Raw genomic sequence first — 26,751 nt, forward strand, 5'->3', positions numbered from 1 at the left:
AACGGCAGTTCTGGCATAGTTTTTTTTTTTTTTAATTACAGCGTTCACCATACGCTATAAATGACATGTTAAGGAGGCTCTGTCACCACATTATAAGTGCCCAATCTCCTACATAATGTGATCGGCGCTGTAATGTAGATCATCGCAGTGGTTTTTATTTAGAAAAACTATACATTTTGACGGAGTTATGACCTATTTTAGATTTATGCGAATTACTTTCTTAATAGACAACTGGGCGTGTTTTTACTTTTTGACCAAGTGGGTGTTGTAAAGAGAAGTGTATGACGCTGACCAATCAGCATCATACACTTCTCTCCATTCATGTACTCAGCACATAGTGATCTTGCGTTGTTCACGATGTGCTGTCACTTACACCCACATTAACTTTACTGAAGTGTTCTGGCAGTGCATAGACATCACCTCCAGCCAGGACGCGTTGTCTATTCACAATCCCGACACTTCGAGATCACGCTGTAAATGATAGCACAGCGTGATCTCGATGTGCTGTGCTGTAAGTCCCACACAAACGTTACCGAACTGTCGGCAGTGTGAATAGAGATCGCGTCCTGGCTGGAGGTGATGTCTATTCAATCTCAAGACACTTCAGTAAAATTAATGTGGGTGTAAGTGACAGCACAGCGTGATCTCGCAAGATCACGATGTCTGAGTACATGAATGGAGAGAAGTGTATGACGCTGATTGGTCAGCGACATACACTTCTCTCCAACGCACACTTGGTCAAAAAGTAAAAACACGCCAAGTTGCCTATTAAGAAATACATTAGCATAAATCTAAAATAGGTCATAACTCTGTCAAAATTTATTGTTTTTTGAAAATAAAAACCACTGCTGTAATCTACATTACAGCGCCGATCATATTATGTAGGAGATAGGGCGCTTATAATCTGGTGACAGAGCCTCTTTAACATGTCATTTATATTGTATGGTGAACGCTGTAATAAAAAAAACTGCTGTTTTTTGGTAACCTTGCCTCACAAAAAATAGAGTAAAAAGGGAACAAAAAGTCGCATGTACCCCAAAATGATACCAATAAAAACGAAATCTCATCCTGCAAAAAATAAGCCCTCTCACAGCTCTGTCGACAGAGAAGCAAAAACGTTATGGCTCACAGAATATGACGACCCAGAAACATGATTTTATGGAAAAAAAATGTATTGTGCAAAAGTAGTAAAACCTATAAAAAACTATATTAATTTTATATAGCCGTAATCGTACTGACCCGCAGAATAAAGTTCTCATGTAATTTATACAGAACGGTAAACGCCGCATAAAATTTTATTTTTTTTTCAAAACACGCAGGAATTGCTATTTTTTGATCAGTTTGCCTAAAAACAAATATGATCAAAATGTTGCATGTATCCCAAAATGGTACCAAAAAAAGCCCTCATGCCATTACGTTTATGAAAAAATAAAAAAGTTATGGCTCCCATAAGTCAGGGATGTAGAAAAATATTTCGATGTGCAGGTCTGAGGGGAACATTTCTTCTGTTTCAAAAGATGCTTATCAAGGCCCTAATATTGGGGAACCATGAAGGTAGGGCCCAAAAATTTCTGCTGGGAGCGAGGGTGCCCATATTATACCAGTAAAACACCTTCCTAGCAAAATTCTCCAATCTGTAAAGGTGCGGAGTGTGGACCAAAAGAGGGATAAGGAAGGACATTTATCGGTGCGACACCGGCCTGTGCATAAAGGATTGCTTCACAGCATAACAAATATCTATGGATATTTTATTATTATTTACCCCATTATTCTAACAACCTATTATGCCCTGATGTACTCCACACAGCTTATATATGCCCCCACATTATAAACTGAAACCCCAGTAAAACCCCAAACAGAACAGCTACCAAGCAAAATCTGCGCTCCACAAGCCAAATGGCGCTCCCTTCCTTTTGAGCCCTACAGTGCGGCCAAAAAGCAGTTTACTTCTATATATATGGCATCACCATACCCGGGAGAACCCTTTTAACAATTTCTGAGGCACAAGCTGGGCACTACAAACTTGGCACTAAAATGGCATATCTATGGAAAAATTGCAATTTTTACTTTCACCATCCGCAGCGCATTCATTTCTGGAAAACCTTTGTAAGATCAAAATACTCACAAAACACCAAGATAAATTACCTGAGCGGTGTAGTTTCCAAAATTGGGTCACTTCTGGGGGGTTTCCACTGTTTTGGTCCCACAGGGGCTTTGCAAATGCGACATGGAGCCCAAAAACCAATCCATCAAAATTCTGAGCACTGCCGTGTGCCTGAATAGCGGTTTATGTTGGGTGGCTTTTTCTCCTTTATTTGTTAAGAAAATTAAAAAAAAATTGACCTAAAACTACAGTACATCTTATTGGGAAAAAAAGTATTTTTCATTTTTACAGCACAATTCTAATAAAATCTATGAAACGCATGTGGAGTCCAAATGCTCACCGCACCCCAAATGAATTCCTCAAAGGGTGAAGTTTTCCAAATGGAGTCCCTTCTCAGGAGTTTCCACTGTTTTGGTTCCCAAGGGCTTTGCGAATGTGACATGGCGCACAGAAATCAAACAAAAAATGCTTGCTCATTTAAAAGGGTTTAGGATTTTGTCCAAAACCAGTGGCACACCTCTCCATAGATTGTGTGTGTGTGTGTGGTTTTCAGCTCCACTCCATTCACTTCAATGTAGCTTAGTTGTAATGCCAGACACAACCCATTGTCAGGTGTGGTGCTGTTTCTGGAAGAAAGCAGCCATGTTTTTCTAGTCCTGGACAACTGCTTAAAGACCTAAAATAGGCAGGTTAAAGCCACCATTTTAAGGGTTAAATACTGCATTATGAGCAATTCCATAATATATATTTTAGAGGTTCTTTCCTTAATGCTCATCAGTGTTTCTAGCGCTAGAGCAGGTGCTTTCAGCAGAAAACTCCATTACATTCCAATGTTAGTACAATGAAGGGGAATTTGATGACCTTGCTGCTGCACGCCTCTTTTATTGGAGATGTCCCCTATCATAAAACACCGTATTCCATTAGGCAGTGTGTCAGACCCTCTGATTTGATCCACAGTTAAAGAGGCTCTGTCACCAGATTTTGCAACCCCTATCTGCTATTGCAGCAGATCGGCGCTGCAATGTAGATGACAGTAACGTTTTTATTTTTTTTTAAACTAGCATTTTTGGCCAAGTTATGAACATTTTTGTATTTATGCAAATGAGGCTTGCTAAAGTCCAACTGGGCATGTATTATGTGTGTTACATCTGGGCGTATTTACTACTTTTACTAGCTGGGCGTTCTGACGAGAAGTATCATCCACTTCTCTTCAGAACGCCCAGCTTCTGGCAGTGCAGACACACAGTGTGTTCTCGAGAGATCACGCTGTGTCGTCACTCACTTCCTGCCCCAGGTCCTGCATCGTATCGGCACCAGAGGCTACAGTTGATTCTGCAGCAGCATCGGCGTTTGCAGGTAAGTCGATGTAGCTACTTACCTGCAAACGCTGATGCTGCTGCAGATTCAACTGTAGCCTCTGGTGCCGATGTGGCCGACACGATGCAGGACCTGGGGCAGGAAGTGAGTGACGTCACAGCGTGATCTCTCGAGAACACGCTGTGTGTCTGCACTGCCAGAAGCTGGGTGTTAACGAACAGAAGTGGATGATGCTGATTCGTCAGCATCATACACTCCCATTCCTAACGCCCAGCTAGTAAAAGAAGTAAAAACGCCCCGATGTACGCACATAATACACGCCCAGTTGTACTTTTACTGTAAACACACCCAGTTGTACTTTTGCAAGCCTCATTTGCATAAATCCAAAAATCGTCATAACTTGGCCAAAAATGCTTGTTTTTTAAAAATAAAAACGTTACTGTAATCTACATTTCAGCGCCGATCTGCTGCAATAGCAGATAGGGGTTGCAAAATCTGGTGACAGAGCCTCTTTAAATGGCTGTAACGTTTTATTTGTTGGGTTAGCGATGTGATTTTTGCAAAGTTAGCTTTTTCAGCATTTATAGGCTTATAGTTTGAAAGAAAAAATAGTTACAAAATATTATTTTGTTCTTTTTAATGCATTTTCTTGTAATATAGTGATACCCTAAAATAGACTTGTTATTTGTGATCGTCATTGTCTACCGTAAATTTTGATATATCATATGTCTATTGGTAATTGTGTCAGTGTTAGCGTTATGACAGTCATTAGCGAGGGGAGATTTTTTTAAGGGGCTTTTATGTGTAATTTCTATTGTAATTTATTTATTTATTTATTTATTTTTTTTTCATGGTCTTTCCATCAGAAAAGACATTTAGGGAACTTTATTATTATTATTATTATTACACTATACATTTCCTCTGTAACTGGCGCTGCATAGCAGGGGAGACCAGCCCTGTTATAGTGATTATTGTCACTGATAGGGCTGTGCTGGGTCTAGGTAAACCCAGCAGCGGCCTCCTACTACCAGCATCTCAACACAGAGCTCATTGTGTATGTGAGTACAGACAATACAGAAGTGGTGAAAACACTTTTATCTACTCTCCAGGGTCTCTGGCAGTCTCTGACTGCCCGGCACCCAACACTCCGCTTCCCAATCGCTCAGACAGCAAGCTTAAACCTGCACCGTATATTCTCATGCTAATAATAATAATAATAATAATAATAATAATAATAATAAAAAAATTATAATAAGCAGCTTTATATAGCACCAACATATTCCACAGCACTTTACAATTCAGAGGGAATATGAACAGACAATATCAGACATTACATAGTGAAAATAATTAATAACTCAAACAAGAGGAGTGAGGACCCTGCTCGCAAGAGCTTACAATCTATGAGGAAATAAGGTAGACAAAAATTGTAAGAAGTTATTTTGCAGTACAATGGTCCAGCCATTTTTTATACACATGGGGTAGTAGACATAAAACTTCATGAGCCGGTCACCAGCTAGTATCTGTGTATGACAACCATGAAGTGCATTAGGGTGCAAGGAATGTGGGGAATACTGCTGAATGAGAGATTCAGGTTCTGATGACTAATGTAAAATGGGGGCTAGGGAAAGGAGTTAGATTAGGGAATGTAATAGGCCTGTCTGAAAAGATGTGTTTTCAGGGTATGCTCAAAACTGTGGATATTGGGAATTAATCTGATTGTCTGGAGTAGTGCATTCCAGAGGACTGGTGCAGCACGAGAGAAGTCTTGGAGACAGGAATGGGAGGTTCGGATTATGAAGGATGTTAATCTAAGGTCTTTGGCAGAACTTAAAGCACAGGTAGGGTGATAAGCAGAGATGCCCTAGGAGATGTAAGTAGGTGCAGCACTGTGGAGAGCTTTGTGGGTGAATCTAATCCATTTTAAATTGAATTCTGAAGGGAATTGGCAACCAGTTCAGTGACTGGCACAGGGTAGAGGCGTTGGTGTAGCGGTTGGACAGAAAGATGAGCCTGGCTGCTGCATTCAGGATAGATTGGAGAGGGGAGAGTTTAGTGAGAGGAAGACCGATTAGTAATGAGTTACAGTAATCAAGACAAGATTGAATTAGAGCAACAATGAGAGTTTTGGTTGTTTCCACAGTAAGAAAAGGGCGTATTCTAGAGATGTTTTTTTAGGTGAAAGTGATTGAATGTGCGAAGTGAAGGAAAGATCCGAGTCAAAAATAACCCCAAGATAGTGGGCGTTCTGCCTAGGAGTTATGAGATGGAAACATCAGGTTTAGGTAGGTTAGTCGATGGTACAAACACAAGCAGCTCAGTTTTAGATAGAGGACATGATGTTAGAGACAGTGGACAGACAATTACTGGTGTTTTGTATTCGAGCAGGGGTGATGTCATGGGAAGAGGCATATAATTGGGTGTCATCCGCGTAGAGATGGTACTGGAAGCCATATCTGCTGATGGTTTGTCCATTAGGGGATTTGTAGAGAGAAGAGGCGAGGACCTAGGACTAATCCCTGAGGAACCCCAACAGAAAGGGGAAGAGGCGAAGAAGTAGAACTAGTGTCCTAGAGAAAATCAAGAGCGAGCATTGTCCTTAAGGTCAATAGAGTGGAGCATGTTGAGTAGGAGTTGGTGGTCTACAGTGTCAAAGGCTGTAGAGAGATAGTACATTCAGTTCGCTTTAGCCATCAGCAGATCGTTTGAGACTTTAGTAAGGGCAGTTTCTGTGGAGTGTGGATTGTAAGGGATCAAGAATGGAGTTAGCAGAGAGATAGCGGGTAAGGCGAGAGTGGACTAAGCATTCCAGAATTGTAGAGACGAATGGGAGATTGGAGACCCATCGGTAGTTAGCAGCGCTGGATGGGTCAAGTGTTGTTTTTTTCAGTAATGGGATTGTAACGCCATTTTTAAAAGAGGGAAAGATTCCAGAGGAAAGAAGGAAAGAAAGGTTAAATATTAACTATAAGTGACAGCTGGAGAGAGAGAGAGAGAGAGAGAGAGAGAGACTGGACGAGGTGTGATGGAATCGGATCACTAGGGCAGTAGTAGGACGAGAAGAAGAGAGAAGCCTAAAGACTTCTTCTGTTATCGGGTCAAATGTTGAAAGTGAAAAAGAGGCAGTGCGGGAGCGAAGAGGATCGATGTTACTAGGGGACTGGGAGATATCATGCTGGATGTTGTCAATTTTAACTTTAAAATAAGTGGCCAGGTTTTCAGCATTGAGATCTGTGATCAGCATCTGCGCATTAGAACTAAGGAGGGAATGAAAAGTATCAAGAGTCGTTTTGGATTATTAGATAGTGTGGAGATGAGAGAGGTGGAATAGTCTTTTTTGGCCCGGTGAAGGGCAGAGTTGTAAGATTTGAGCATAAATTTGTAATGGAGGAAACCTTCTGACAAAAGCGATTTTCTCTACAGACTTTCGGTGCATCTTGAGCACCGCTGAAGATTGAGGTGTGTATCAGGGTTGTCGTCCTTGGGACAGGAGAAGGAAGAGATAGTGTACAATGTGGACTGTAGACTGTCTATGAGTTGCTGAGTGTTGATGGCATGTCGATTTCTGTATGTCTGATACATAGGCATGGCCTGAGGAGGCAGAGAATTTTTGATAGTAAAGGAGAGAAGGTTGTGGTCAGAGAGCTGGAGAGGAGTGTTATTAAAGTTAGATACTGAGCAGAGCCGGAGGAAGACCAGATCAAGTGAATGCCTGTCTTCATGTGTAGAGGAATCAGTAAGTTGTGACAGACCTAGGAAGGAGGTTAAAGATAGAAACTGGGAGGCAGATGAGCAGATTGGGCTATCGATGGGGATGTTAAAGTCACTCATGATGAGAGTGGGTGTTTCAGAGGATAGGAATTGTGGAAGCCAGGCAACAAAGTGATCCAGGAATTGGCAGGGTGAGCATGGGGGGGAGGGGTGGTAGACACCTTCCACACCGAGAGAGAATGGGCGAAAGAGTCTGAGGGTGTGGACTTCAAAGGAGGGAAATGTGAGTGAGGCTATCGAGGGAATCAACTGGAAATTGCAGTGTGGGCAAAAAAGTAGGCCTACTCCTCCAGCCTGTTCTCAGGTCTAGGGGCATGAGAGAAGCGGGGACCGCCATAAGGTAGAGCATCAGGGGAAGCAGTATCAGACAGGTGAAACCATGTTTCTGTAAGGGCCAGGAGGTTAAGAGCGTTTGAAAGGAATAAGTCATGAATAAAGGTGAGTTTGTTGCACACGGGTTGAGAATTCCAGAGAGCACAGTTAAGAGACAGGAGAAGACATACAACGAATGCTAAGAAGATTTGCAGGGTTTCTATGTGTGGCAGGTAAGGGGGTTGAGCTTAGCAGTAGAAAAGGGAGGATCAGCGTTGGGAGAAATGTCCACTGCAGGTAATAGCAGGAGAATGGAGAGAATCTGCAGATAGTTCCATGATTTGTGCGAGCGACTTTTGTGTTGAACAGTGGGATGAGATGGTGTGTGGTGATTAAGGAAAGTGAATAGCGCATTAGAGCTGTAAATGGGCGAGAGAAGGAGAGAGGGACTGATGTTGATACACTTTACCAAAAGCATGAATGGGCGGTAGGATTGTAAGCAAACTGCTACAACGATGAGTGAGGTAGTAAACATGATGTGTTTTTTAAGGAAAACAGATAAAATATTAACTATAATAATTATAATGTGTGCAAGTTTGTTTGTTTAGTCCACATGGCTTACCTGTCTCTTTTTAAATCAAACCAATTTTATTGATACGAACACATAAAAGAAATAACATAGTAACATTCACATTACAATTTTCCAGCATCGTATACAATAATGACAGCATATCAGAAAATCCCCAACTTCCCCCCTGTCCCCCCTCCCCGCACGGCCCCCCACTATATCTCTGCCCTTTGTTTCTAGCACCAATCCTGGCCAGAGCACATTTCTCTTATCAAGTTTCCCCACCACCCCTTTTTGCTCCAGACTCTACCACCTCCAGTTCCTCAGACAACTCTCGCCCTTATTCTGTTTAGTTCAGGTGACAGCACCTCAGGGCAGGCCATCCATCTGCTCCATTGTTTCTCAAATTTTTTTTCCGTGCCCCTTTTAGAAAATATCTTATGCTCCATCAGGATATTATAGTTCACCATTCCTACAATTTCCCTCATCCCTGGTGGCTCCTCATCCAGCCAGTGTTTAGCAATACATTTCCTTGTTTGATATAATATCTTGGCAATTGCCATGCTTGCCATTCTGTCACTCTCCAATTCTCCCACTACTCCCAACAACATAACTTTAGGGTCTGCCACCAATTCCCGACCATATACCTGTTTTATCAGATCCAATATTTCCCCCCATAGGGTCCTCAGAGCCTCACATGACCAAAACATATGCAGTATATCTGCTTTCTCTTCCGTGCACCTAGGACATTTAGCATCCGCTCTAATACCCATCTGCTTTAATACCCACGGGGTGCGATACACTCTATGTATCAGGAAGAGTTGTGATCTCCTCTGCGCCAGACTGAGCGATAAGTGACATGTGGATGCTAATATCTCCTCCCACTCCTCCTCAGTCAATGGACCAACATCCCGTTCCCATTTCGCTTTTACCAGCATCATTGGGTTTCCCAGGTGTTTGGACAGCAAGCTCCTGTACGCCATTGAGATCAGGCCTTTGGTCGTGTCAGCCCTTCCCACATACTCCAGGACCCCAAGAGCACAAACCGTTAGGTCCACTACCTGCGCCTGTAGGGCATGACGGATCTGCAAATATTGATAAAACATATTGTGCTCTAGTGGAAATAGGTCCTTCAACTGCTGAAATGATCTCAGCCCGTTAACCTCATATAAGTGTTGTATTCGTCTAACCCCTGCCAACTCCCATTTTTGCATGCCCTCTAATTGGTATAATTCCCACAGGACCGGATTATGCCATAGGGGAGTATATTTGGTGCACATTCCCACTCCCAGGATCTGTTTGCATTGCCACCATACTTTATGTATCAGGAGTAACGTTGGTTTAGCACTCGCCAATCTCTTAAAGGTATGCGCTTCCAGACTCTCTAGTGGATTATGTCCTCCCCCCATGTATGACAATAAACGTGCACTGGCACCCCAAGTCTCTGTGTCCTCCCATCCCTTAAATTGTTGGCTCTGGGCAGCCAGGTAATATATCCAGGCATTTGGCAGCGCGACCCCCCCTTCATCTTTGGGCAATTGCAATTTCTCCAATTTAATCCTTGGAACCCCTTTTTTCCATACCAGATCCCGAAAGAGTGTGCAATCGTCTGAACCATTGCTTCGGTATCCATACTGGGGAGTTATGAAGAATGTATAAAACTTGAGGCATAAGGATCATCTTGATTAAGTTAGTCCTCCCCAGAGCAGAGAGCGGGAGCCTGTTCCAGGCATCCACCTTTTGTTTCACTTTAAGCAGCAGTGGTGAGACATTCAAAGACATATAGTCTTGGACCCTAGCCGTCACCTTAACCCCTAGATACGTATATTCAGAAACTATCGGAATCCGGATCCCCCCTCCAGTATCTACAATATTCACTGTATCAAGTGGCATCAAAGCAGACTTGGTCCAGTTAATATTTAATCCCGAGAACTCCCCAAACCTTGTGATCGTATCCATTACTACCTGCAGTGTATTCTCCGTGTCCGTCATATATATTAAAATGTCGTCTGCATATAATGAAATTTTTTCCTCCATTTCCCCATATTGCAAGCCTCTTATACGTTCCTCCTGTCTTATGAGGCACGCCAGTGGCTCCACCGCCAAGGCGAATAGTAATGGTGACAATGGGCACCCCTGTCGTGTACCCCGGGGCAGTGAAAATTTCTCAGACATTGTACCATTCACCCGTATGCGGGCTGTAGGGGCCACATATAGCAACTGTACCCACTTTACGAAGTTAGGGCCGAATCCCATCTTTTCTATTACCCGCCATAAATACCCCCATTCTACGCAGTCGAACGCTTTTGCAGCATCTAACGTTAGCACCGCCCTTCCTCCTTGCTCATCCGGTGCCGCCTGAAGATTTAAAAACAGCCGCCTGAGGTTGACCGCTGTCGATTTGGAGGGCATGAACCCCGATTGGTCTTCATGCACAACATGCTGTACCACCCTGTTCAGCCTCAGTGCCAATATCTTTGCCAAGATCTTGACATCCGATGTCAACAAGGATATTGGTCTGTAGGACTCCGGTAATTGACTGTCTTTCCCCTCTTTTGGGAGAACCACTATCGTAGCCTCATATAGGGAGTCTGGTAGTTTACCTCTGACAAAACTATCCTGCAAAGTACTCAAATATTCTGGCGCTAGTTCCGTCCCATATTCCTTATAGATTTCCCCCGGTAACCCATCTGGACCCGGAGCTTTCTCATTTGCCATATCTCTTATCGCCTGTTCCAACTCCTCTAGTGAAATAGGGGTCTCCAAACTTTCACGGTCCTCCCGGCCCAAGGTAGGCAAATTAATGTTTCCCAGGTACTCGTCCAATTGCTGTGTGTTGTAATGCACTTTGGATGTATATAGGTCAGTATAAAACCGCTGGAATATTTGCAGGATTTGCCCCGTGTCCGTCTCCACCCTCCCCCCCTCCCCCCTAATGCCATGAATGAAATTATTGCCCCCATGCGGTTTTGCCATCCTAGCAAGTAATCTCCCCGCCATTTCCCCTTCCTCATAATATTGCTGTTTAAGGAATAGTCGTTTATTATCCGCCATTGTTAGTTGGTGATTTTTTAACAGCGTCTGCGCCTCCACCCAATGTCGAAGTGTCTCCTCGGTTCCCTCTTCTACATGTCTCCCTTCTGTTTCTGTCACCCGCTCCTCTAAACTTTCTCCCAACTGCCTGGATTTAGTTTTAATTCGTTTAATATTTTGAATGAATACTCCTCTCAGCCAGGCTTTCATGGCATCCCACAACACTCCCCGCGGCACCGACTCAGTATTAAAATTAAAATATTCTTTTATCAGGTTCCGTATTTCCCCTCCATCCATCAATCTTAACCAAAACGCATTCAGCTTCCAATTCCCGGGGTTCCTGGTGTGCCTTACACCCACTTCCAGCATCACCGCCATCGGAGAGTGGTCTGACAACGCCCTCTGTAGGTATTCTATTTGCGCTATGTACGGCACCGCTGAAGCTGAGCATGCCACCATGTCTATTCGGGAAAGTGACTGAAATGTGGATGATGCACACGAGTATTGCCTCACCCCTGGATGTTTATCTCTCCAAATATCCCGCAGACCCAATTCCTCCATTAGTCTTCCAAAGGCGGTCAGATCTCTTCTTTGCCCTCCTCCTCCTCTATGAAACCTGTCCAACCCTTCAGACATCACAGCATTAAAATCCCCCATCACAATTAGCGGTACCTCAGGCCACCTGGAGAGTTTCTCCGTAACTCGTTTCAGTACAGTGCTAGAATAAGGCGGAGGGATATACAACACTACCAGAATACACTCCCAGTGATATATAGTACAATGCACTCCCACATACCTCCCCTCCTCATCAGAAAAGGACGAATGACAGACAAAGGGAAGACTCCTGTGTATCAGCAAACTCACCCCCCTGGAATACGTTGTGTGAAATGAGTGAAACCCCTGTGCGATCCACACTCTCTGCAATAATGATACAGACTCTCTAGTCAGATGCGTTTCTTGCAGCCCCACTATCAGGGCATTTTGTTGTTTAACCCAGTTAAAGATTGCCTGCCGTTTCCTAGCTTCCCGTATTCCCCGGACGTTCCAGGATAGACATTTAACCGATCCCATCAGGCGTCATATTTTTAAGAAATCTGCAACTCCTCCAGCCTGCTCCAGTCAAGATATTAGGCCGTGCGTTCCCTCCCTCCTCCCCCCCCCCCCAACAAAACCTCCCCTCCGAAAAGGGTCAGAGCGACATGTACTGTCTCTCCTATCCAGCAGAAACGCACCATAGTGCGAACTTTTAACATGCCCTACTGGCATCTCTCTTTGAACCATTTAACTTTCTCACCACTTCCAGTGAGCGCTGGCTCCCACTGCTATTCGCATGTATTAAACAATCCCACACAATTAGCAGAGTTTACAGATACATTAGGTACCCAGTAACATTCCCTCAATAACTTTGCCGTCAGGTGCGGCCATTTTGTTAAAAGGATACCACCCTGCGGTGTTTCAGACAAGGGTGTTCACACTCCAGAGAACTGCATAATAACATATAATATGCTACAGTCCCATAAACGCCAACATGGCTCCAGACTTCACCGCCCAGGCGGGCTTTCACGCATCCTCTTCTCCAGCCGGTCTCCGCAACCGTGCCTCATTGCTATCCAGCCATCTTGCAGCCTCTCTGGGGTTCTCAAAGAATGAAGCAGTCCCAAAAGCAACCACCCGCAATTTGGCCGGATACATCATGGAGTACGGTATGGACAAGTTCCTCAGACGTTTCTTTACATCCCAATATTGCAGCCGCTTCTTCTGCACCTCCGCGGAGAAATCCGGATAAAAGGATATTTTGGCGCCATTGATGGAGATATCCTGCCGTTCCCTTGCCTTCCTCAGGATCTTATCTCTGTCCTTGTAATGCAACAGCTTCACTAAGACCGGCCTCGGGGGCCTCCCCGGTGGTCCCGGTCTGGTAGGCACTCTGTGCGCTCTTTCAACAGCATATAATGGAGACAATTCATCCCGGCCAAACTGCTCCAGCAGCCATTTTTCAAAAAACTCATCCGAGTTATTGCCCTCCGTTTTTTCCGGCACTCCGACCAAACGCACGTTGTTTCTGCGTAGCCGATTCTCTAAATCATCCGCCTTAGCCTGCAGGGCCACCACCGCCAAGGACTGAGACTGCACATCCCGCCTGAGCTCCGGCAGAACATCCTCCACTTCAGACACTCTCCCCTCCATAACTGTGGTTCTTTCTGCCACTTTCTGTAAGTCATTACGTAACAGCAGTATATCTTCCTTCAGGCTTCCCACCTGCCCGGTCAGCACAGATAAAATTGAGGAGTTCTGCTTTACCGCAGCGAATATATCAGCAAGGGAAGGCTCCTTCACCTGGTCTCTCCTGCTATGCGTTCTGCCGCCATCTTCCTCCACATGCCTGTCCCGCCGCTGACTCCCCAGCTCTTCCTCCTCCTCACTCACCGTGTCCTCTCCCAGCACGGAGTATCTGGAACCGGAGGCCAAGTTGTCTGCCTTCCCACTGCCAGCCATCGGCGTCTTGCCTGCTGCAGATCCGCTCGCACGAGGGGTTCTTGCAAATCTCTCCAGCCTGTCTGCCGCCTCAGACCGCATGTGCCTGCTCCTGCATTCAGTCTCCTCGGCGCCATCTTGCCTCCTCGGCCCCGGACTCGCCGGCGGCGTTTTTTGCTTCTTAGAACGGGTCATTGTAGCTGTATTAAGCGGTACCGACTCCTCCAGCCTCCCAGCCTCCAGATCGGTGAATATTACCGGGTAATTCAGGGATAATCTGTACTTTCAGGATGAATACAGCAGGAGCTCCAGCCACACACGTCCTCTTACATCTGCTGCTAGGCCACGCCCCCGGCTTACCTGTCTCTTACCCTGTCCAACTGCCATGTATAACTGCCACGACACTGACAATATGACACTTAGACAAAGATGACTTCTGCCCGGGTGCCTTCCCTTATGCTACAACTAAATTGTATAGGTGAGTAGATGCTTAGAACTAGGCCTAATTAAGCTTGTTAAGCAATTTATCAAATAACCAAAACACTTGAGGTGAAAATAATATGCAGAGATAAACAAACTAGCTGGTCTGGAGAGATCATAAAACTTAATGAGGATCGAACAGGTTAACAAAAGCTACAGAGATAACAGATGATTTAGGAAGACGGGTAAACCGAATTCTATACCGTCAAATAAACTTGCAATGTTAAAAATGAAGTTTTACCAAAGAGAGAGAGAGAGTTAATGGCAGGATTGGAATTGATTATGTACCTATATGAAGAGAAGAGATATGGATGTTAGATCTATTCCATGTATAACTGGCAGGACACTTTGACAAGATGACACTTAGACAAAGATGACTTCTGCCCTCGTGCCACCTGATTGAGCATCATTTTGAGAGGCAATCAAAATTAAAAACCACATACATTTTGGTGATTTCCTTTGTACTTTGTAGTTTATTTGGCTCTTCCATTACAAATTCCCTAATAATAACAGCTGAGAAGAAAGATCCTCATTATAGTTCTATATTTAATATGAGGCCGGGAACAAGTATTGAGGAGCTATTATAAAACACACAAGGTCCCCATGACAACTCTGCATACAAGTCACAAGGGGACATGTTGTCATCAGGATATTTCCGTAGTACAACCTTAGGCTACAATATCAAGCAATCAGATCTCTGCTATAATCTACTGTACATTAAATACCTTTTTTGGAACATGTGTTCTTTAAACACTAAAAGAAAGAAGAGAAAAAAACACGGCACCACATGGTGCAGATCACAAGGATAATATAGGTGGATGAATAGTGGTAGTGATTGTGCTCACCTATTAAGGTTGTGCAAGGGTAGGCACAACTCTACTGTAGACAAGGTAATAATTTATGATGAAGCTGCAGCTAGGTACAAACCGGTAACACACACACGGCGAACCGCTCGTTTAGGCACATATAAAAAAGGAAAAGCTGAACCAAATACAGCGCTGCTATCGTTATTGAATGGCCTGAGGAAGACACTGGTGCATTTATTATTATATACTTCCTTCTCCTGGATTTGCCTTGATGATAGCAGCGCTGTATTTGGTTCAGCTTTTCCTTTTTTATATATGCTTAAATTAACACTAACTTTTCAAACAACTTATGCTAATCTAATAGTATACCTGATATATATCAATTTTGTAATTTACTTACTAAAATGTTGTTTTATCCATTTTATGTAGAGTTAGTGTCACTTGGTGAGAGGGAGACAGATGCTGCTGCCTATAAAAGTCTATGGCGAGGGTAAAGGGAAGCAGGAGCAGAGAGAGGGGACACAAATGCTGCAGTCCATGGAAGTCTACAGAGAGGGTAGGGGGCAGAAGGATTGAGCAGGAGCACAAAGACACATATGCTGTTGCCAATAGAAGTCTTTGAAGAGGTGAGGGGGAGCAAGATCAGACAGAGAGAAAAAAACCCAGATCAATAATTATTAGAAATCACCGGTTTTATCCAGTTGTTGTTGTCTGCCCAAAGACTATAAACTTCCTGGTGGTCCACGCTTATCTCTGCAAAGACCTTTTAAAATGTCCAGCACAGTTATCCCCTCTATGCCTCCCTCACTTCATCAGAGTTAAATGTATCACTTATTTTATTACACAATATCCACGCCCCGTATTTTCTGAGAAAAACAGGACCAAATAAATATAGGATATATCATAAATATCAGTGATGAATCCTTGTGCTCAGAGGCTACTGCATTAGGTCAACCTTATTAGTACTTGATAGGACCCCCTTTCCCCTTAGAACAGCCTGAATTCTTAGTGAAATTATAGAACAATGTACTTTGAACCTTTTATTACAGATTCTGAATGATAACCTCACTCTGTCTATTCCACTACGTTTTAAAGATGTTCTATAAAATTGAGGTTTGGTGCAACCATTAGGATATACAGACCTCATTGTGATGTTAGTGAATTCCGCCTGATATGTGTGCTTTGTCTCATGACACATTATCTTGTTAAATGTAGACTGTGGACAAGGTTAGATACAATATTAAGTTAAGATGTTATATGTCTAATTAGTATTGAAGAGCCAAACGTGTTGGAAGAGGACAAGCTACATTGCCAGACAAGGTTCTGGCTTTTTTTTTTTGTAAAAAAAATGTTTTTATCAAGTCAAGCTTTATGTAATAAAAATGAAGGATCGGTGTAGACCAGAATCTTGGACTTTGTCATGGAAATATTTTAAAGTGTTATACAAAGCGTTATAAGGCTAGAATCACACATATACTGTAGTTTTTGAGCTGAAGCCAGGGTGGATTAAAAAAAAATGGTGTAAACTTCTTTTTCCTGCTTGATCGACTTCTGGCTTTGGCTCAGAACACGGCGTGTATGTTTCCAGTCTAATATGAATGTTATAAATTTGTCATCTTTTGTGTTTTGAAACAAAATCACAAAATTAATTTTTAATCCGAACAGAAAATTCCAGTAAGAACTCTGAGGGAAACTTCATGTTATCGATAAATTATAAAATAGAAGATGAAGATATCATCCAGCACTCTTCAGGAGAAAACCTCATTACCATTAATGTACATCCAGGCCTTCACAGTAAAGAGCTATCATATAATTCCACTAATCATGAGGAACCTTCTCTTGACCAATCACAGATTATCACAAGTACAGGTCGGAAAGGGGGTAAAAGGTTTCAATGTGGTAAACCGTTCACAAAAATCTCAGGTCGTTTTACAAACAGAAGAATTCACACAGGAGAGAAGCCGTATTCATGTTCAGAATGTGGGAAATGTTTTACAAGTAAATCAAATCTTGTTACACATGATAGGAGTCACACAGGAGAGAAGCCATATTCATGTTCAGAATGTGGGAAATGTTTTACACATAAATCAAATCTTGTTAGACATGAGAGAATCCACACAGGAGAGAAGCCATATTCATGTTCAGAATGTGGGAAATGTTTTACTGATAAATCAAGTCTTGTTACACATAAGAAAATCCACACAGGAGAGAAGCCATATTCATGTTTAGAATGTGGGAAATGTTTTACACATAAATCAAGTCTTGCTAAACATGAGAGAATTCACACAGGAGAGAAGCCATATTCATGTTCAGAATGTGGGAAATGTTTTACAGATAAATCAAGTCTTGTTAAACATAAGAGAATCCACACAGGAGAAAAGCCATATTCATGTTCGGAATGTGGCAAGTGTTTTACTACTAATGGCAAGCTCAGGTCTCATCTGAGAAGTCACACAGGGGAGAAGCCATATTCCTGTTCAGAATGTGGGAAATGTTTTACACATTCATCACATCTTAATACACATAAGATAATTCACACAGGAGAGAAGCCATATTCATGTGCAGAATGTGGCAAGTGTTTTATTACTAAAGGCAAACTTAGGGCTCATCAGGGAAGTCACACAGAGACAAAGCCATTTTGATGTTCTATATGTGGAAGATGTTTTAGAACTAAATCAAATTTTGGAACATAGAGAAGAAACCATATTCTCGTTTAGAATGTGGGAAATGGTATAGGCGCAAAATATGTTTTTGTTTTTTTAAACACATCAGGTTATTTGCATACATTAAACGGCCAATAAGAGTGCTTGTTCATTTTAAGGGGTTGGGAGGAGTTAGCCTGGATCTGCCAATTTACACCCAATTTATATTTACCTGAGGTCAACTGAAGGAAAAGTATTTTGTGGATATAAGGAAAAAAAGAAGAGCCTTGTTTACTTACCAAGTAGAGAAGCTGAATTGTCACCATGAACCTTTCTTCTTATTACTGTATTCATAAATTCACCCACAATGCAGGAGAATCCACCGTGACAGAAAGGACAATGTAAACTTTTTGATTTTAACATATATGGACATTTTTATATTTGAACTTCATTAAAACAGTATAAAAAGATCAAGATCATGGAATCGAATAAGAAAAAAAACCACTAATAAATTAACTTTGCAATTTCATAAAATTAAAAAAAAAGAAGATCTGTGAATTTATTTTTATTTTTTTCATAAAATGAGATGTCATAAGTGTATTAATCACTACCCCTTCAGGATACAGCCTATTTTGGCCTTGTGGACACAGACATTTTTTTCAAATCTGACATGTTACATTTATGTGGTAATAACTTTGAAATGCTTTTACCTATCCAAGCGATTCTGAGATTTTCTCATAAGATATTGTACATTATGTTAGTGAAACCATTTGGACGGAAATTCAATATTTATTTGTGAAAACACTGACATTTTGAGAAATTTTGGCAAAACTTAGCATTTTTCTAAATGTAAATGTTTCTGCTTGTAAAGCAGATAGTAATACCACACAAAGTAGTTACTAGTTTACATTTCCCATGTCTACTTTATGTTTGCATCATTTTTTGAATGTCCTTTTATTTTTCTAGGACGTTACAAGGCTTAGAACTTTTAGCAGAAATTTCAAAAGTCTATTTTTTTTCAGGAACCAGTTCAGTTCTGAAGAGGCTTTGAGGGTCTTCTATATTAGAATGTCCCCATAAATCATCCCATTTTAAAAACTGCACCCTGAAAGTATTCAAAACAGCATTCAGAAAGTTTCTTAACCCTTTAGGCGTTTCACATGAATTAAAGCCAGTAGAGGTGAAATTTACAAATTTCATTTTCTTTGCCGAAATTAATTTGTAATACACTTGTCTGCAATACAGAAGGTTTTACCAAAGAAACGCAACTCAATATTTATTACCCAGATTCTGCAGTTTTTAGAAATATCCCACATGTGGCCCTAGTGTCCTAATGGACTGAAACACAGGCCTCAGTATCAAAGGAGCACCTAGAGGATTTTGGGGCTTTTTTTTTTAGAATATATTTTAGGCAGCATCACAGGTTTGAAGAGGTCTTGTGGTGGCAAAACGGTGGAAGCCCCCCAAAAGTGACCCCATTTTGGAAATGACACCCCCCAAGGGGTATAGTTAGAATTTTGACCCCACAGTTTTTTTGAAGAATGTAGTGGAATTAGGCCGTGAAAATTAATATCAACATTTTTTTCAACTGAAATGTTGAATGTTTTTCATTTTCACAAGAGATAAAGTTGATAGTTGTTTTATGTTTTTTTTTTTCTTTTTTTATGGCGTTTGCACAATAAAATACTTCAACAATTTTTTTTGCTTATTGTGTTGACATATTCTAAGAGCGATAACTAAGAAACCCACCAGAGAGATGTGCCGGTCCTCTGTATTCCCAAGACTGTCTGGAGGAAAGTCACAATCTCCCAGAGAATCATCAGGTAGATGAAGCTGAGCTCTATACCAGATCTATATAGGGGGTAGGGATGCAGGATGCATCGAAATGTTGATACCATTTTGATGCTGTTCGGAGGCAAAGGGTTCAATACTGTCAATTTATGTATTTCGATACTAAGCCGTACAGCCGCACAGATAGTGGTGCGTGGATATTTTTGGTCCTGTGGTCACAGAATTTTAGCGGTTTCTTATGTTGATCTGTTAGATTCTTCGCACTCTCTGCTGTATTGTACTGAATTGTTACATACGTGAAATCGGGGAAGATCTCACTAATATTAAAGAGGAGGATGAAGCAGAAGAAAAGCAGATGAGGGGCGATCAATCATGTAAGAGTGAAGTGGAGGAGGAAATTCCTGGAGGTGTTACCACAGGTAAGGAGTAATGTATTTAGAAAGTCAATTCAGAGATATTTTTACAGAATAAATATTGTTTTAATTTTTTTCCCTATAAATAGTATAAGTGAAGATAAGAAACTTTGTAATCTATATAATTACAGAATTATTATTTTCTTTTTTTCTCCACTTATCAGACTCCTCTCCTCATCCCCCTCTGACTTCGGCTCTAAATTCACTGATAAAATCCATACACCGGATTCTGTACACTGAGCTATTAGGTTATGGCTACTGCCCATAGAAGTCTATGGAGGGGTTGGAGAAAGGAGCTGCTGCAATGAAAGAGAGACACAGATGCTGCTTCTAGTAAAGATATATCTCACCTCCATGCTGGATTCATAGCTACACTGCTGTATAATGTCCTCCATGCTGCATCCGTTTGTAGTAAGTGTTATATCTCACGCCAGTGTTGGTGTCTCAGCTACACTGCTCAGTACTGCTGTATAATGTTCTCCATCCTGCTGCTTCTATTAATGTTATATCTCACTTTAGGGTAAGCTTCCACCTTAGTGCTTGTTACGCAGCTGGTGGTGCTCAAGACTGCAACACCAGACAATGCACAATTAACTCACCAGTGGATGAGCGGAACCGAACACTGAAGATAGTAGGGGTTGAGACAATGCATAAGTGGAGTGGATGGCAGATGAATAGCATGCAAGCAGTCAACAAAAGAATAGACAGTGGACAAGAATTAACAGCACTCACTGACCCTATCTGTGTACAATCCCACAGCAGGATAAGACAACAGCTTGGTAGGAGACCAAATGCACAGGAAAGGCAAACAAACCAGTGGAGCTACTGATCCTAGGATACACATAAAACCACTATACACAAACTAGATCTTTCAGAGGACCAACAGGTCCCACAGTACAAACAAACACGTAGATTAACTAGGCAAAGCTAAGTGATGACCAGACTCAGAGTAAAAGCATTGCCTAGCATCGCCCAAACAAAGATAACAGAAATTATTGATTAGCAGCAGTCCTGTTGCTAATCGTAACAGTTCTACATTAATGTTACACTTTGCATGAGGCCAAATTCCTCATTTCATAGTGTGAATCCAACATAGCGTCTTTCCCATAGTTCTCCTTTCATGTCTGTCAGTCACTCTACAATTACTATACATGACTGTAGGAGGAAGTGGGATCACTATAAGTCATACTCCAGTTTATCATCCTGTCAGACCAGACGTGTGCTTCTAGTAATAGATGTACGGACCAGAGTATTCTAGCTGCCAACAACCGCAATCTGTCATGAGGTCAATGTGCCGTGTGTGAACATTCTCTTATATAACCAGTAACTGATCTGCGCTGCTCTTATAATCTCTCCAACATGAGTGTAAAGTTCTAAATGGTGGCATTTTTCAGAGGCGCTACTAGTAATAAAACTCACTTTGAGCTGGAGGTATAAAAAAAAAAAGCCTGTTTATTTATTTTTTCGAAAACAAAACCAGAACTTGGAAAGCATAAATTTCTAAAACTTGATAAAATGGATCTGACTGGTTTCGGGGTCGGGCAAGTCCCTTCTTCAGGGAAAATATTGTCTGGCCTAGCTGCAGGGTGCAGCTTTATAAATGCAGGCAAAAAGTGTGGGAAAAAAACACTTTAAAAGAGGCCAGGGCTTATATTTTGTGCCGCCCACCTGCTGATGTCTGATATTGAGGTATAGAAAAAAATCCAAGTAAGGTACATAAAAACTACAAGCAGTATTTACATATAGGAAACACGTTAGCTTGTGTGATTTCCCTCTGTGATGAGAAGGACAGGGGTTGGAGGATATAGTTTGAAGATATGAGGAGGGAAGGACTAATCAAGTGGAAGTATAAGGGTCAATGGATTGGAGATACTATGGGCTGGTGACTTATGGGAAAATATTCATATTCTGGCAAGCAATGAAAAATGGAGCATGATGGAAAACTGGTGGCAGACAGGAGAAATATTGGAAATAAGGGGGGATGCGAGATGGGATAAAGTATTGTTTATGGGGAGACATACGAATACCTGACCCCCGACAATGTGTCCCACATAGGGTCTGTATATCTGATATATAGACAGATATACAGTAGTCATGTATTCGGTCACTGTGTGTTTCCTACAGATGGATCCAGTAGAAGAAATCCAGCAGAGAGATGTCCCAGTCCTCTATTCCCAGGACTGTCCCGAGGAAAATCACAATGTCCCAGAGAATCATCCGGTAGATGAAGCTGAGCTCTATACCAGATCTATATAGGGGGTAGGGATGCAGGAAATTTTTGGTCTGGTGGTCATAGATGTGGTCATAGATTTTGGTGGCTTCTTATGTTGATCTGTTGGATTCTTCGCACTCTGCTGTATTGTACTAAATTGTTACATATGTGAAATCAGGGGGAAGATCCGACAAATAATAAAGTGGAGGATGAAGCAGAAGAAGTGCGGGTGAGGGACGATCAACCATGTAAGAGTGAAGTAGAGGAAGAAATTCCAGGAGGTGTTACCACAGGTAAGTAAGTGAATTTGGAGGTTTCTTAACCCCTTGACGCATTATCATGTACATGTACGTGATAAGCATTATAGGGAAATATGGAACGCGCTGAGCCTGCACCATACGCTGCAAGTATAAGCTGTGTTTTACAGCTGACACCCAGTACTAACGGCCAGAAACCGTGATTGCGCTGTTCCTGGCCGTTTAACCCCTCAAATGCTGCGGTCAATCACGACCGCAGCATCTGAGGCGTTGAAAAGAGGGGGGCGACCCCCTCAGACAGCCCATCGGCACCCCTACAATGCGATCAGGGGGTGCCGTGTCTGATGAGGGCCCCCAAGACTGCCTTCACTCTGCCTCTGTTAAGCCGTGACTCATAACGATCGCTGGTTCAAGTCCCCTAGGGGGTTAATAAAATGTGTAAAAAAAAGTTTAGTAAAGTTATTAGGCCCCATGCACACAACCGTTTATTTATGGAAAGGTGTCCAGGCCGTAGTAGTACACCGCAAAAGATGGTACATGTTCTATCTTTTGGTTTTTACAGGCCATGCTCCCATACTTTGTATGGGAGCACGGGCCAAAAATGCTGTCCGAGGCCTTTTGCGGCCGGCCGTTTGCGCAATTACGGCCCGTCTTTATGGGCACGGCCGTGTGCATGAGGCCTTAGTGAAAAACAAAATTAAAAGTTAAAACAAATATTTTTCCCATTTCTCTAAAGTAATGTAAAGAATAAACAAAATTGGTAACGCTGCATCCGTAAAACTCTGAACTATTACAATATAGCATTATGTAGCTCACACGGTGAACGATGTAAAAAAAACTTAAAACACCAAAATTGCTGTTTTTTGGTCGGTTTCGCTCTAAAAAAATAAAAAAAAATAAAAAGTCATGAAAAAGTCTTATGTACCAAAAAATGGTACCAATAAAAACGACAGCTCGTCCCGCAAATAATAAGCCCCCATACCGCTCAATCGACGAAAAAATAAAGTTATGGCTCTCCGAATGTCGTGAAACAAAACAATTTTTTTTATTTTTACAAATGGTTATTTCTTTGTAAAAGTGGTAAAATATAAAAACAACCTATATAAATTTGGTATCCCCATAATCGTATTGAGCTGCAGAATAAAGTTAAGTTGTCGTTTTTACCGCATGGTGAAAGACGTAAAAACGAAAACAAAAAACAATGTAGCAATTTCAGTTTTTTCCAATTTCAGCTCGCAAATAATTTATTTTCAGTCTCCCAGTATATTATATGTTAGTTTAAATGGTGCAATTAGAAACTACAACTCCTCCCACAAAAAATAAGCCCTCACACCACTCTATTGATGGAAACATTTCAAAGTTATGGCTCTTGGAAGGCAGGGAGTGAAAAACGAAAATGAAAAATAAAAAAATTGCTCAGTCCTTAAGCCCTTAAGGACGCAGCCTAGTTTGGGCCTTAAAGGGAATGTGTTGCCAGAAAAACATGTTTTTTTTTTTTTAAATTAAACATTTAGTGTGTGGGTGATTAAACATTGTTCAAATTTTTTTTATTTTTTTCACGAGTCAGGAAATATTATAAATTAATTCTAATTTATAATATTACCCATTTTTGGTCACTAGATGGAGCTATTCCCAAAATTGCAGCATTGCAAAATTGGGTAAAAAGCCCTCGCTCTAGTGAGCTCTCAGCATCCCCCCCTCCTTTATCCTGGCTAGGGGTTTGAACGGTGTAACCTCCTACACTGTGTGTCGCCATTTTTTGAGCTAACACACAGTGTAGTAGGTTTACATACAGTAGTAAACACACACAAACACGAACATACATTGAAATCTCTTACCTGCTCCTGCCGCCGCGGCTCCCTCCGGCCCGTCCGCTCAGGTTGCTGCCGCTGGTCCAAGTGCACAAATCCGGAAGCCGCGACCGGAAGTAGTAATATTACTGTCCGGCCGCGACTTCCGGTCCACAGGAAAATGGCGCCGGACGGCGCCAATTTCGAATTGGACTGTGTGGGAGCGGCGCATGCGCAGTTCCCACACAGACGCCGTACACTGAAGTCAATGGGACGGGAGCCGTTCGCAGTCCCTATGGGACTGTGGCTGCCGTATTCCATGTCTGTATGTGTCGTTAATCGACACATACAGAAATGGAACAAAAAATGGCAGCCCCCATAGGGAAGAAAAAGAGTAAAAATAAGAAAAAGTCAAACACAAACACACAAATAAATATAAACGTTTTAAATAAAGCACTAACATCTTTAACATATAAAAAAATAATTTGTGATGACACTGTTCCTTTAAGGCTCAGAGCCCATTTTTCAAATCTGACATATTTCACTTTATGTGGTAATAACGTCGGAATGCTTAAACCTATCCAAGCGATTCCGAGATTGTTTTCTCGTGACACTTTGGGCTTCATGTTCGTGGTAAAATTTGGTCGATATATTCAGTCTTTATTTGAGAAAAATTGCAAAATTTAGAGAAAATTTAGAAAAAATAGCATTTTTCAGAATTTAAATGCATCTGCTTGAAAAACAGACGGTTATACCACCCAAAATAGTTACTAGTTCACATTTCCCATATGTCTACTTTAGATTGGCATCGTTTTTTGAACATTATTTTATTTTTCTTGGACGTTACAAGGCTTAGAACATAAACAGCAATTTCTCATATTTTTAAGAAAATTTCAAAAGCCTTTTTTTTAAGGTACCTCTTGAGTTCTGAAGTGGCTTTGTGGGGCCTATGTATTAGAAACCCTGATAAAACACCCCATTTTAAAAACTAGACCCCTCAAAGTATTCAAAACAGCATTTAGAAAGTTTTTTAACCCTTCAGGCATTTCACAGGAATTAAAGCAAAGTGGAGGTGAAATTTGCAAATTTCATTTTTCTTGCTGAATTTCAATTTTATTCATTTTTTTTCTGTAACACAGAAGGTTTTACCAGAGAAACACTACTAAATATGTATTGTCCAGATTCTGCAGTTTTTAGAAATGTCTCACATGTGGCTCTAGTGCGCTCGTGGACTAAAACACAAGCCCCAGAAGCAAAGAAGCACCTAGTGCATTTTGGTGGTGCTTTTTTATTAGCATATATTTTAGGCAGCATGCCAGGTTTGGAGAGGTGTTGAGGTGCCAAAACAGTAGGAATCCCCCAAAACTGACCCCATTTTGGAAACTGCACCCCTCAAGGAATTAATTTATGGTTATTGTTACCATTTTGACCCCGTAGTTTTTTCACAGCGCGTATTTGAATTGGGCTGTGAAATTAAAAGAATGACAATTTTTCCAATAAGATGTCATTTTTGATCAGAATTTCTTATTTTCACAGGGAACAAAATGCCCATTTTGTTGCCCAATTTTTCCTGAGTGCGGCAATACCCTATTTGTGGCCATAAACTGCCGTTTGGGCCCATGGGAGGTATTAGAAGGAAAGGAGCGCTATGTGTTCTTTTGAGCCCAGATTTTGCTGGATTGGTTTTCGGGTGCCATGTCGCATTTGCAGAGCCCCAAAGGTATCAAAGCAATGGAAACCCACCAGAAGTGACCCCATTTTGGAAACTACACCCCTCAAGGAATTCATTTATGGGTGTTGTGACCATTTAGACTCCACAGTTTTTTCACAGAATTTATTTGAATTGGGCTGTGAATTCAAAAAAATGTAATTTTTTCCAATAAGAGGTAGTTTTGGCTCAAAATCTCTTATTTTCACAAGGAATAAAATACCCCAATTTGTTGCCCAATTTGTCCTGAGTGCGGCAATACCCCGTTTGTGGTGATAAACTGCCGTTTGGGCCCATGGGAGGCCTCAGAAGGAAAGGAGCGCTATGTGTTCTTTGGAGCCCAGATTTTGCTGGATTGGTTTTCGGGTGCCATGTTGCATTTGCAGAGCCCCAAAGGTATCAAAGCAATGGAAACCCACCAGAAGTCACCCCATTTTGGAAACTACACCCCTCAAAGAATTTATTTATGGGTGTTGTGACCATTTAGACCCCACAGTTTTTTCACAGAATTTATTTGAATTGGGCTGTGAATTTAATTTTTTTTTATTTTTTCCAATAAGAGGTAGTTTTGGCTCAAAATGTCTTATTTTCACAAGGAATAAAATACCGCATTTTGTTGCCCAATTTGTCCTGAGTGTGGCAATACCCTATTTGTGGTGATAAACTGCCGTTTGGGCCCATGGGAGGGCTCAGAAGGAAAGGACCACCATGTGGCCTACTGGGAATTTTCTGGTGCTAAGTCGTGTGTGCAGAAGCCCCTGAGGTATCAGTACAGTTGAAACCCCCGAGAAGTGACCCCGTTTTAAAAACGACACCCCTTAAGGCATTCATCTAGAGGTGTAGTGAGCATTTTGACCCCACAGGTATTGTGTAAAAGATAATGTGCAGCAGTTGGTGCAGAGTGAAATTTGCCATTTTCTATACATATATGCCAATGCAGTGTCCGATATATTGTGCCCAGCATGCGCCACCGGAGATATACACCTCATAAACTGTAATGTTGGCTCTCCCGGGTACGGCAATACCCTACATGTGGCTGTTATCAGCTGCCTGGGCACACAGCAGGGCTCAGAGG

General features: G+C 41.8%; 1 protein-coding gene across 1 annotated transcript in view; it reads left to right on the forward strand.

Annotated features, from left to right (window-relative positions):
- Positions 1-19,165, forward strand: part of LOC142666631 (uncharacterized) — a 49,569-nt gene extending 30,404 nt beyond the window's left edge. The window contains exon 6 of the mRNA XM_075846804.1: positions 16,529-19,165. Within this exon, the coding sequence (XP_075702919.1) occupies positions 16,529-17,505 (977 nt within the window). The 3' untranslated portion in view covers positions 17,506-19,165. The remainder of the gene's footprint in view (positions 1-16,528) is intronic.
- Positions 19,166-26,751: the final 7,586 nt, after the last annotated feature.

Source organism: Rhinoderma darwinii, chromosome 1 (genome assembly GCF_050947455.1).
Source record: "Rhinoderma darwinii isolate aRhiDar2 chromosome 1, aRhiDar2.hap1, whole genome shotgun sequence".
Classification (NCBI taxonomy): Eukaryota; Metazoa; Chordata; class Amphibia; order Anura; family Rhinodermatidae; genus Rhinoderma; species Rhinoderma darwinii.